General features: G+C 41.4%; 1 protein-coding gene across 1 annotated transcript; it reads left to right on the top strand.

The window, feature by feature from the left end:
• Window positions 1-4,241: 4,241 nt before the first annotated feature.
• Window positions 4,242-12,183, top strand: mchr2b (melanin concentrating hormone receptor 2b). The gene is made up of 2 exons (XM_089020834.1): window positions 4,242-4,820; window positions 9,333-12,183. The coding sequence occupies exons 1-2, from the start codon at window positions 4,432-4,434 to the stop codon at window positions 9,970-9,972; spliced, it is 1,029 nt and encodes a 342-aa protein (XP_088876960.1). The 5' UTR covers window positions 4,242-4,431; the 3' UTR covers window positions 9,973-12,183.
• The last annotated feature ends 236 nt before the right edge of the window (window positions 12,184-12,419 follow it).

The following is a 12,419-nucleotide window of genomic DNA, read 5'->3' as shown; positions in this document are numbered from 1 at the left end:
ACACGGCTGTCATCGAATTCATTCTGTGTTCTTCCATTACCGTTTGGTTCGGTGCCGCCACAAAAATGGACAAAATCCGATTTCAACGGACGGTTAGGACGGCGGAAAAAAATCATTGGCACCGCCCTACCCACTCTCGAGGACTGCAAGAATCGATACAAGGGCACGGAAAATCCTACTGGACCCTCCCACCCTGCTCACCACCTTTTCCAGCGACTCAGGCAGGCGCTACCGATCCATGCACACCAAATCCAGCAGACATTTAAAGGACAATCGACGTCTCCGGACAAGTTGTATCTATAATTTGTAAAATGGCTTCAAATGACTTTGACTGAGCGTATTTTACAAAGATTCCATCGCATATAGCTATATTTTACGTTGCAAGACTCGTGCTGAATATTCCAGAAGTCTTGTTTTTGAGTTGGTGACGAGTCTGTATGTCACTGAAGGAACGCCCCAGACGGAAGAAAAGGACGCATTGTAGAAGTCATTCCATCACGTCAATGCTTGTTTGGTCTGAAAACCTCGTGTTGCACCAGAAAGAGCCAGAAGAGCCCGTCCAAGCTCCATGGAAGGAATTTATCAGCCTGTAGAAACGGGCTGAGTCATTCCTCACAACAGCTCGGTGGCCATTTTCTGCCTCTTTTTAGGTGCGACATTCCCCCCTGCCCGTTTGCCTCAAAATGACACGGAATAAATTCTTTAATCGATTGCAAACATGTATGCTTTCCTCCTCAGAACTATTTGAATCATATTCATAACTGGATGTGTAACAAGAAAGCATATTCTCCGAATCTGAAGCCATTGTTTTGATTCTCCAGCAATGCAAGACGTCTTGGCGTGACGTCACGAACTGGGGGCGGGACTTTCTGAAAATGCTCAATTCGCAGCTCAATTTTTTGCAGATTTTGGACACTTTAAGTCATTTTTATTGGTGTCTTGCATTTGAATAAAAATATCATACTGCGTGTTTTGGGTATTTTAGATGCTATAAAACATTTTTCTGATGTCAGTTAGGAAACAAAAAAGTGACGTCGGTTGTCCTTTAAACAGCTTCTTCCCCTGTCGCCATTAACTCTTGAAACTGTAACGCGAATAGAACTGTATAGTGCCTCCATTTTTTTATCATACTAGTGCAGAGTGTTGTACCGCAGACAAATTCCTTGTGTGTTGTACATACTTGGCAATAAAGATGATTCTGATTCTGATCCTTAGAGAAACACAAATAGTTTTCAATGATGAAAACTTTTGACAATTCTGAGGAGAGAAGAATATTAGCCATAGGCAGTGGTTGGCATCGAGTTCAGACAGCCATCAATGTGAGAAAAATCAAATTTTAGCCTTCAATTGGCAGATGGATTCCATCGATAAAGGTTGAGTTTTTTTGGTCCTTTTATTCTTTTTAAATATCATTCCTTATCCTTGACATTTATCTTGACATCATCTCACTCCAGTCTTTGTTCTCCTGAGTTATCTGGAGGAGATTAAGAGTTTGGAGGAGTGCTGTCTCATTGTTGCCTCAGTGACCAAAGGGAGGGAGACAAAGATAGAGAGAGTGAGAGAAAGAAAGAAAGAAAGAAAGAAAGAAAGAAAGAGTGAGAGAGCGAGAGAAAGAGAAAGAGAAAGAGAAAGAGAGAGAGAGAGAGAGAGAGAGAGAGAGAGAGAGAGAGAGAGAGAGAGAGAGAGAGAGAGAGAGAGTGAAAGACAGACAGAGTGACAGAGACAGAGAGAGGGAGAAAGACGGACAGAGTGAGAGAGACAGACAAAGAGAGACACAGAGACAGAGAGAGACAGACAGACAAAGACAGACAGACAGTGAGTGAGAATGCGAGAAAGAAAGAGACAGATAGAGAGAGAGAGAGAGAGAGAGAGAGAGAGAGAGAGAGAGAGAGAGAGAGAGAGAGAGAGAGAGACAAACAGAGAGAGTGAGAATACAAGACACAAAGACAGAAAGAGACAGACAGAGACAGACAGAGAGAGAGTGAGAGAGAGACAGAGAGAGAGACAGAGGGCGACGGCCAGAAAGACAGACAGACAGACAGACAGAGTGAGAATGCGAGAGAGAAAGAGAGACAGACAGACAAACAGAGAAAGAATGAGAATGAGAGAAAGACAGACAGACAGAGAGACAGAGACAGAGTGAGAGAGAGACAGAGAGAGAGACAGAGGGTGACAGCCAGAAAGACAGACAGACAGACAGACAGAGTGAGAATGCGAGAGAGAAAGAGAGACAGACAGACAAACAGAGAAAGAATGAGAATGAGAGAAAGACAGACAGACAGAGAGACAGAGACAGAGTGAGAGAGAGACAGAGAGAGAGACAGAGGGCGACAGCCAGAAAGACAGACAGACAGAGTGAGAATGCGAGAAAGAGAGACAGACAGACAAACAGAGAAAGAATGAGAATGAGAGAAAGACAGACAGACAGAGAGACAGAGAGAGAGACAGAGGGCGACAGCCAGAAAGACAGACAGACAGACAGACAGAGTGAGAATGCGAGAGAGAAAGAGAGACAGACAGACAAACAGAGAAAGAATGAGAATGAGAGAAAGACAGACAGACAGAGAGACAGAGAGAGAGACAGAGGGCGACAGCCAGAAAGACAGACAGACAGACAGACAGAGTGAGAATGCGAGAGAGAAAGAGAGACAGACAGACAAACAGAGAAAGAATGAGAATGAGAGAAAGACAGACAGACAGAGAGACAGAGACAGAGTGAGAGAGAGACAGAGAGAGAGACAGAGGGCGACAGCCAGAAAGACAGACAGACAGACAGACAGAGTGAGAATGCGAGAGAGAAAGAGAGACAGACAGACAAACAGAGAAAGAATGAGAATGAGAGAAAGACAGACAGACAGAGAGACAGAGACAGAGTGGTCCATCGATGAGAAGGTTTGTTCAGCCGTCAACTGTACTTCTTTGAAGGTGTCGGACGTTTCGCTTCCTATCCAAGAGGCTTCGTCAGCGAACTAAAATCTTTTGCTGGTAGTTTTGGCCCTATATATATATCCCTACTGTCCAGACGTGGCGGTGCCAGACTCTGCTATGATTGGTCCCTGCTCTCAGGTTGGGGGGAGCAGAGGTCTACTCCCTGCGGCTACCCTGATTACTTCTATTGTCCTGCCTGAGTATGGGGTCAATGACTGGCCTGATTGCCCCATTTGATCTGGTATCACCTCATCAGCGTTACTTAGCCTATGATTCCTAAGGAGTCGGTTGTATGAACGATCCAAATTGGACCTCAACCCACCATGGCGATTTAGTGAAGGGCTTTGCTGTTTTATGGAAATAGCTTCTTGGGACCTTTCAAACCATCTATTTTCTTTCGCTAAGATTTTAACCTCATTGTCGTCAAAAGAGTGGTTGCTAGCTTTTAGGTGCATATGTACTGCAGATTGAGGCCCACTAGTATTAATTATCCCTGCGATGTTGATAGTCTTTTTGTGAGAATTTGTTTAGTCTCCCCAATTTATTGCTCTTTACAATTTTCATTTTTACAATGTATTGTATGTAACTTACTTTGTTTTTCATTTGGCAGCCTATCTTTTGGGAGTAGTCCTCGACTCCCCCCAACCCGAAAGCAGGGACCAATCGTAGCAGAGTTTGGCACCGCCACGTCTGGACAGTAGGGATATATATAGGCCAACCAAACCCCAGCAAAAAAAAATAGTTGTCTGACGAAGCCTCTTGGATAAGAAGCAAAACATCCGACACCTTCAAATTTGTACAGATGACGGCTGAAGAAACCTTTTCATCGATGGACCACTCCTGTACGACTGAGAGCTCGATAATATTATTAAGTACTGCATTGCACTCACTTGTACTCAGCATGATCTTGACTTGATCTTGGTTTCACTCCCTGGTGCTTTCTACTATCTTTGTGACTGCTTTATTTATTATTTATATACACGTGTACATGTTAATCGCTTTGTTGCACCTTCAGTTGTTGTTAAATCGCTATGTAAATCAATATGTATTGTATTGTATTGTTTTGATATACAGACAGCGCTAAGAAATTCCATTGGTTGATTTAATCAGAAAAGAACAAATGAATAAAAAAAATATAGAGCACTTAACTTTTTTTTTTAAGTACCGTGACTTCCTCGATGATTTGCTTGATAATCGACAGAGGCTGTCACGTTGGAACAACGGGGAGGGAACTTGTTCTTTGTTGCGCACAATCCTTCAGAGTCCACCACGAGCGCCTCCTCAGCCTTAAATCACTCCAGCGTTGACCCTGACAGATTAGACGTGCCTTAGAGACCGACAACGTTCTTGTATTTTGTTGAGCTCCCGCCCGTTTCACATCACATTGCGTTTCTTTGAGCGAAGGAGCGGTCGAGAAGAGTTTGGACCCGCCGGGAGACGCGCGGCGCGCACTTGAAGCAACTGGGGAAAGAAGCGCTAGGATCCCAGCCTTAAAAAAAAAAGATGAATGACACGGATATTTTTTGCCACAACTCAACCGAGCCGCCATGTGGAAACGCAACCGCATCATCCCTGAGTTTCATCGACATCACCACTTTTATGCACATTTTCCCATCCATTTATGGCATCTTGTGCGCCGTGGGAGTTCTGGCCAACGGCTTGGTTATTTACGCGGTGGCTGCGTGCAAGAAAAAAATGGTGTCGGACATTTACGTGCTCAACTTGGCCATAGCAGACATGCTTTTCCTTTTGGTGATGCCTTTCAATATCCATCAGCTTGTCCGAGACAGGCAGTGGGTGTTCGGGAACTTCATGTGCAAGGCGGTGGTTGTGGTGGATGTTAGCAACCAGTTCACCACCGTGGGAATAGTTACCGTGCTCTGTATTGATCGGTAAGTCCATTAAAAACATACTACACTGGTAATAAATATTTCCTGCCGCTGTCATCATAAAACCTTTATGGACCAGATTATGTTCACGCTCTAGTAAAGATAGGTTTCACGGTACAGTAACTCACTTTGAGGTTGACATTCCATTCTTCTTATCATTGGATTGGATTGGATATGTGTAACGGAGTTGTGCACTTAGATTATTAAATTATGAAGGAAGTGACGCAACGGCGCACAGTGTGGCACTATGTCCCGCCCATAGTTTCCAGAACAATCTCGAGGAGATTCAGGGTGAGTCGCAATTTTCTGTTGGTCTTGATTAACTGCGCAATAGAAAAGCACTATGAAGCACATGCGCTCCAAAGTTCCACTCGACAAAACGTGAAGTAAATAATGACACAAAAAGTAATCTGGACTCGAAATGAATAAGGGAACTAATTAGATAACACTAGACAGTACAAAAGGGGAAACAAAATAAGATATTGTCATGAAAATGCGCGTTAATCGAGACCAACAGAAAATTGCGACTCACCCTGAATCTCCTCGAGATTGTTCTGGAAACTATGGGCGGGACATAGTGCCACACTGTGCGCCGTTGCGTCACTTCCTTCATAATTTAATAACCTAAGTGTACAACTCCGTTACATATGCCTTTATTAGTCTCACAGTGGAGAAATTTACATCATCATGATCGTAATATTATTATTACAGTAAAGTCTCGTTATATCGATACTCAAGGGAGTCCGAAAAAATATCGATATAACCGGGACTATCGATATATCCGACCCTGTTTGCATGTAATTTTCTCCTTGCGTGCATAGAAATAGTATCGATATAACCGGGACTATCGATATATCCGATATCGATATAACGAGACTTTACTGTAGTATTATTATTATTATTATTATTAGTATTATTATTATACACCTTCAAAGACGTACAGATGACGGCTGAAGAAACCTTTTCATCGACATTCCCGAATTTGTTCAGGTTTTTTTTTTTTTTTCATGCTTGTGTGTCGATAAAGCGCTGGCCATGGCCTCGGACAATGTATTTTCTTTTCCACAAGGGGGTAACAATTCCGTTTTTTTTTCCATGTTGGCGCTTTGTTCCAGTTTCAGCTGTTGTTAAAGCGCTATATAAACCAATATGTGTATTGTGTTTTGGACAGCCGCCCTCATTTCAAGCACATAACTCCAGGCCCATATCATTTAGGAATTAACTCTTTTTTTAACTGATGAAAGAAGAAAGTCTAAGGTTTCTAACACTGCCTTGTATGTTTATGTAGTCTAAAAACCCAATATTCTGTGGGCGCTGGAATTCAAGTGACAATGACAAAAACCCTGGCATGTGATGGACATATTTTTGCACGTCTGGCAGTGAACGAGTTATTATTTTTACTATTAATTTCAAGCTCTAGTAAAGATAGGACACAGTATAGCAACTCAATTTGAGGTTGACATTCCAGTCTTCTTATTCTTATCATCATCATCATCATTATTATTATCATTATTATTATAATTATGAGTATTGTTATAACTATTATGTCATGAACAATAATAACAACAAAAATTATTATTATTACAGAACTCATCGGATTTTAGCATAAAATTAGCAAATAAAGGTATGACAGCCATGGCATTTATGTTAAATGAATGTAAAACAAAGACATATTGACAAACAGAATATTTCTAAAATTGTATTTTCATTTTGTTGGCTGGGTTACGCGAATGTTACCAATTAGTTTTTATCTTTATTTGTGTCGGCATTAGTCTCAAATCTTTGATATATTTAAAGGACAACCGACACCATTTTGTGTTTCCTAACTGACATCAGAAAAACATTTTATAGCATCTAAAATACCCAAAACACGCAGGCTGATATTTTTAGTCAAATGCAAAACACCAAGAAAAATGACTTAAAGTGTCCCAAAAGTACTTCAAAATGATCCCGGATCTCTATGTTTTTGGAATGTGTGAGGAAACCGCAGGACCCGGAGAAAACCCACACGGGCCCAGGGGAGAACATGCAAACTCCACACAAGGAAGCTGGAAAGGGATTTGAACTTCTGCAGTACTTCTGCACTGTGAAGTCAATGCGCTAACTACTGGATCACTGGGTCACCTGTGTTTAATTTCAAATCGCATTATAAATATGCAAAATGTGCCATTTCTGATCGCATTGTCGTCATTTCCGATTTCCTCAAAGGCAAAACACACCTGTGGAGTAAATCCCTAGATGCCCACTGAGCACAGTTTGGTGAAGTAATGAACGTCATCAGTAGGAGTTCTTTCGAAGAGACTTTCCAGCGGGGTTTATCAGTCGACTGTGTTGAATTGTACAGATAAATGTGGTTAGTTCAGTTAGTTCAGTTGGCGAATAAAACAAATGAATACCAAAGAAACCAGAACTCATCTTTGATTCGATAGAATGTGAACATTAAAAATATTGCTCCAAATATCATAGTTACGAATCATGAAAATGTCTTTTTTCGAGCCAGTATCTTTTTAAAGCTCAATAACATTAATGGCTTTCATAACTGAATTAGTGATAGCACAACATGATCAAGTCGCATGATTAAAATTCATAGTCACAAATCACAGATTGGTGCTTTAAATATATTATGGACTGAGCTTATGACAGTTTTTATATAAATTTATTATCCTATGATGCGCACATAATACTAATGGTGCGGGATTTTGGTGCAAACATTTTAATTATTAGTTTTATTGTTGTTCTAATGTTGTGTGACCACTGTGTTACCACAGTGATAATGTATTGCTAAATTATAGCTGCCAATATAATATGCTAATTTTAGCTTGGCATTGTTGTAATTTCATGTTAGCATCGTGATTGTATTATAACTACAGTAAAGTCTCGTTATATCGATATCGGATATATCGATAGTCCCGGTTATATCGATATTTTTTCGGACTCCCTTGAATATCGATATAACGAGACTTTACTGTAGATAGCTTGCTATTTGAGTCAGGAAACATATTAGCTATCTAGTTAGCGAGCTATCTAGCATTCTATTAGCTAGCTTTCTATCTTTTTGAGTTATTCCGGGTTGAGTGAACGCTGGCACGTGTGGCTGCCGCTGCTCACCCACAAAAAAACATATCCTGTGACTGTAGAGTGACCTTGAGATTTTTGAAAGGCGCTTAGAAATTAATTATATTATTATTATTATTATATCCTACATCAACTTTCAGAGGTGATTTTTTTTCTAGGTTGTTTCAGTATTACTGTACACCCGGTCAGAGGAATGAAGATCAGGCATTTGACAATTGCCTGTTCAGGGTGTGCCTCAACCTTAGATAGCACAGGTTAATGGTTCAATAGACTGAACACTCCAAATTGTACTAACCTTTGATTGTGAGTGCGGATGGCTGTTCGTCCCTGTGTACTCTGCGATTGGCTGGCAACCAGTTCAGGGTGCTCCCCGCATACTGCTGGAAGACAGCTTGTTAGGATAAAACACAACTGAAAATAGGAATGTGATGGGAGAAGATAGAATATCAAATAATCCTGGCTGGAGGAGTTGTACTATCGTGTGGATGGTGCTCACATAGTGTCGCTGTCATTTTTCAAGAAGCTTCACTATTTTGACCCTTGTTCCAAGACCCTATTATTAGATATGCAATGCCACAACATTTAGTTTGATGATCAAAAAAGCGATAACTAGATTAGTGTGGCCATGGCTGTGCACGTTTTAAAAAACCAAACAGTGTTTCAACACTTCTCAAAAGTGATCAGTCATGCTCTTATAGATGGCAACCTCCGTGGATTGAGAGATGATAAATCTGAAAATCATTCTGGCTCCACTGGAGTAAAATATACAGACACTCCCCTACTTACGAACATTCGAGTTACGAACAACTGTACTGGTCATATGAACATTTCTGACGAAGACCTTGATAGGTCGCTGCTCTAAGGTTGTGGGAGTAGTAGACTACCCCGTGAAGCCAATCTGATTAGCACTAATTTTCTATACCTGGCTCTGATTGCCTCATTAGCCATTTGATGATTGCCTCATTAGCCCTTCGATGAGAAGGTTTCTTTAGCCATCATACTTTTACAAAAAAAGTACAGATGATGGCTGAAGAAACCTTCTCATCGATGGACCACTCCTCTACGACTGAGAGTTTACAGACTCATTAGCCCTTGTATCACCTCATTAGCATGACTAAACCTACATGGTAATCACCTAAGAAAACTCCTGTCATCACGGCCTAAATTAAACCTTAAACCACCACGGCAATGAAATGAAGGGTTTTGCTGTTTTCCAGACAAACCCAAGCTTAGGTTAGGAAAACAACCCATTTTTTTTGCGCTGTTAGAGTTCTGCTCACGACTAAGCGCCATTTGTGTTTCCATGCTCCTAGCTGTATTTGACTGTGTTTATTCCTTCAGTGGACAAATGATGTGCTGAGTGGACATTTTCCTCGAGCTATCTGAGATTGCGGAATGACTATCAACATGTTCCATATTATTATTACATGTTCTCCACAGATACATTGCCATTGTTCACCCCACTTCAGAGCGAAGGACCATTCACTGGACGATCATGATCAACATGCTGGTGTGGATCGGCAGCTTCCTCCTCACCGTTCCAGTGATGCTGTATGCTAAAGTTGAACGCAGACAGCATTTGGAGGTCTGCATGATGTATCTTGATGGACCCGCGGACATGTACTGGTACACCCTCTACCAGTCAATCCTGGGCTTCATCATCCCACTCATCATTATTAGCACTTTTTACTCGCTCACACTCTACCACGTGTTCAGCTCCATCCGGCGAGTCAAACGCAAGCAGACCTTGTGGGCCAAGAGAGCCACCAAGATGGTCCTGATGGTAATTGCTCTGTTCCTGATCTGCTGGTCACCCTACCACGTCATCCAAGTGGTGAACCTGCGCAACAATTCTCCGACTGTCGCCTTTATCTACGCCTACAACATCAGTATCTGCCTCAGCTACTCCCATAGCTGCATCAACCCCCTAATGTTACTCATCTTTGCCCAAAATTACCGTGAACGTCTTTGTCGCAGAAACACGCTGAACAATTCCCAGCACTCATCTAAGGTGACGGCGGTCAAAACAGAGGGTTCCAGCATGGCCCTTGAACCCACTCATCGTTGTACTGCCATTTAGGAACAACATTTTTGGGCGGAGAGATAGACAAGTTGCTGTTTGTTCAAATAGTAGCCCGGTAAATGTGTTCAAAGGAAACCATACTGAGAATGTCAGGTTTCGACAAAAGAGGTCAAGTGTCTAAATTGACGGAATGTTAGCACTGGTCCAAGCACATACACAATGGATGATCGAATGCTGAGGTCATGCTCAAGTGTAACTGTTCAGGGAAGTCAAAAGAGTAGTACTCCCCTATGTCGGATAGTGTGTTTTGAGTGTGGCGTTGAGATTTTCGCCCTGTTGTGATGTCACTGCCATAACAATGATATGTACTTAGCGCGACTATGTCAAAGCCAAGAGCATCACAGAGCCCAAGTGTTGGTCTCTACACAAATTAGCAATTGCACCCAGTGTTTTCTTGTGATAAGTAGCATGTGACTACCATCTACCATGACATTATCGCAGTTAGACTTCTTATCAAAATTCCAAAATAACCACAATATGACATAAAGTTCAAGAGAACACTCAAATTCAGTAGATAATCTTCTCAAGCTCAGGGGGGGGGATCCCTGCTTCAGTACACTATACGTATTTGGCTATACCTCAGATATGTTTTTAAGTTTCTGATGAGATAATTGCTCTGTCGCCGTCATGGTAATTGCATCACATGATGAGTTGCTTCAAGTGGTTGCTGTAATCAGGGCTCTTTTGAGAATGGTGATCAGCGCACTGGAATTGATCACTTGGGTACTTTGACTGAAACAGGTAGACGCTTAAAGAATAAATAAGACAACGGTTTAAAATTTGAATAGGATGAGTCATATTTTGTATTTTTATAAATACATAGTGACTACCAGTTTTTTTGTTAAATGTTTGCCAAAATTCCACTTTTGCTAATCAGTTTTCAGTTAAAATGGTAAGGCACATATTTAGAGTCTATGTTCTTTGTTTCAATATTGTTCATTTTACCACTTTGCTGCTGTGAAATGTAAATTTCTCCACTGCGAGACTAATAAAGGCAAATCCAATCAAATCCAATCCAATATTAATGTTGATGGGTTGATTAACTCATTCACTGCCACTCATGAATTTATTCAGGAATTGAAAATTTGATGTAGGGGCCATTCCCGAATTTATTCGGGTTTTGTTTTTTCATACTTGGGTTCTGATAAAGTGCTGGCTATGGCCATTGGCAATGTTTTTTTTTATTTTCCCAGAAGGGGGCAGCATTTCCCTTTTTTCCATGTTAGCGCTTTGTTCCTGCTTCAGCTGTTGTTGACCTCCACCCTCATTTCAAGCTCATATAACTCCAGACCCATATAATTTAGGAATTAACTATTTTTTTTTCTGATGAAAGAAGAGAGTCTAAGATTTCGAACGCTCTATTGAATGTTTATGTAGTCCTAAAACTCAATATTCTGTGAGTCCTGGAATTCAAGTGACTGTGACAAAAACCTTGGCACTGGTGTGGACACATCATTGCACAAGTCTGGCAGGGAACGAGTTCATTTATTCAATTGTTACATGACATTTCTGTTTTGTATATTGCATTTTGTTGGCCTTCTATAAAAGTGGAGGATTGTCTCAATCAGGCTTCTTGTTGGACGGACTTCTGAAGATGATGTCGAGAAAGGTCAACACGCTGATACACGATCAGGGATGCAAGGAGGGCTCCAATTGCTCATGTCACTTGCACGGGCGACTTCACCATCAGAAAGGAGATTTTGCGGTTGACCCGCCAATGTCACGTGCCGACCTCACTGAGTCCATTTCTGTCATGGATGTCATTGTTACGCACACAGCCCCTGCGATCTTTATGATTGTGATGCAAATGAGGAATATCACGAGGTTCAAATCAATCCGACAAAGTTGCACAAAGGCTTCAAACGCCCCATTTGAGACAATCCTGCTTGCGCAAAACCGAACCAAAAGAAAGAAAACGCACCCTTCCCCACAGCTAGACTCCGCTTTGTGTTAGACTCCGAATGAAAATAGAGCCTTTATGATCATTAATTCAACTCAGATGTATTTCTAGAGCACTTTAAAAACAATTATCCCTGATACAGACTGATGTACATGGAGCAAAAATAATTCATACAACAATAAACAATAAAACAATGCCTGAACTCATTCACTGCCACACACGGGTACAAATGTGTCCACTACAATGCCAGGGTTTTTGTCATTATCACTTGAATTCCAGGAATCCCACAGAATATTGAGTTTTAGGACTACATAAACATTCAGTACAACGTTACAAACCTTAGACTCTCTTCATTTATCAGAAAAAAAAGAGTTAATTCTTAAGTTGTTTGAGTCTGGAGTCATATGAGCTTAAAATGAGGGTGGTTGTCCAAAATATAATGCAACACATCCGAATTACGACAAGGTCGACTTACGACCACCCTGTCCAGCTCCCTATAAAGCACAGGTGTCAAAGTCACGGCCCGGGGGCCAAATCCGGCCCA

This window comes from Hippocampus bargibanti, linkage group LG02 (genome assembly GCF_051943395.1).
Source record: "Hippocampus bargibanti isolate YZ-2025 linkage group LG02, ASM5194339v1, whole genome shotgun sequence".
Classification (NCBI taxonomy): Eukaryota; Metazoa; Chordata; class Actinopteri; order Syngnathiformes; family Syngnathidae; genus Hippocampus; species Hippocampus bargibanti.
The sequence above is the reverse complement of the archived record's forward strand: the minus strand, read 5'-3'. Positions and strand labels throughout refer to the sequence as shown.

Bases quoted from the DNA above. Each gene is read 5' to 3' on its own strand.
- mchr2b (XM_089020834.1), top strand. From the start codon at position 4,432: ATGAATGACACGGATATTTTTTGCCACAACTCAACCGAGCCGCCATGT. The intron at 4,821-9,332 runs GTAAGTCCATTA...TGTTCTCCACAG, and splicing joins ACCGTGCTCTGTATTGATCG to ATACATTGCCATTGTTCACC.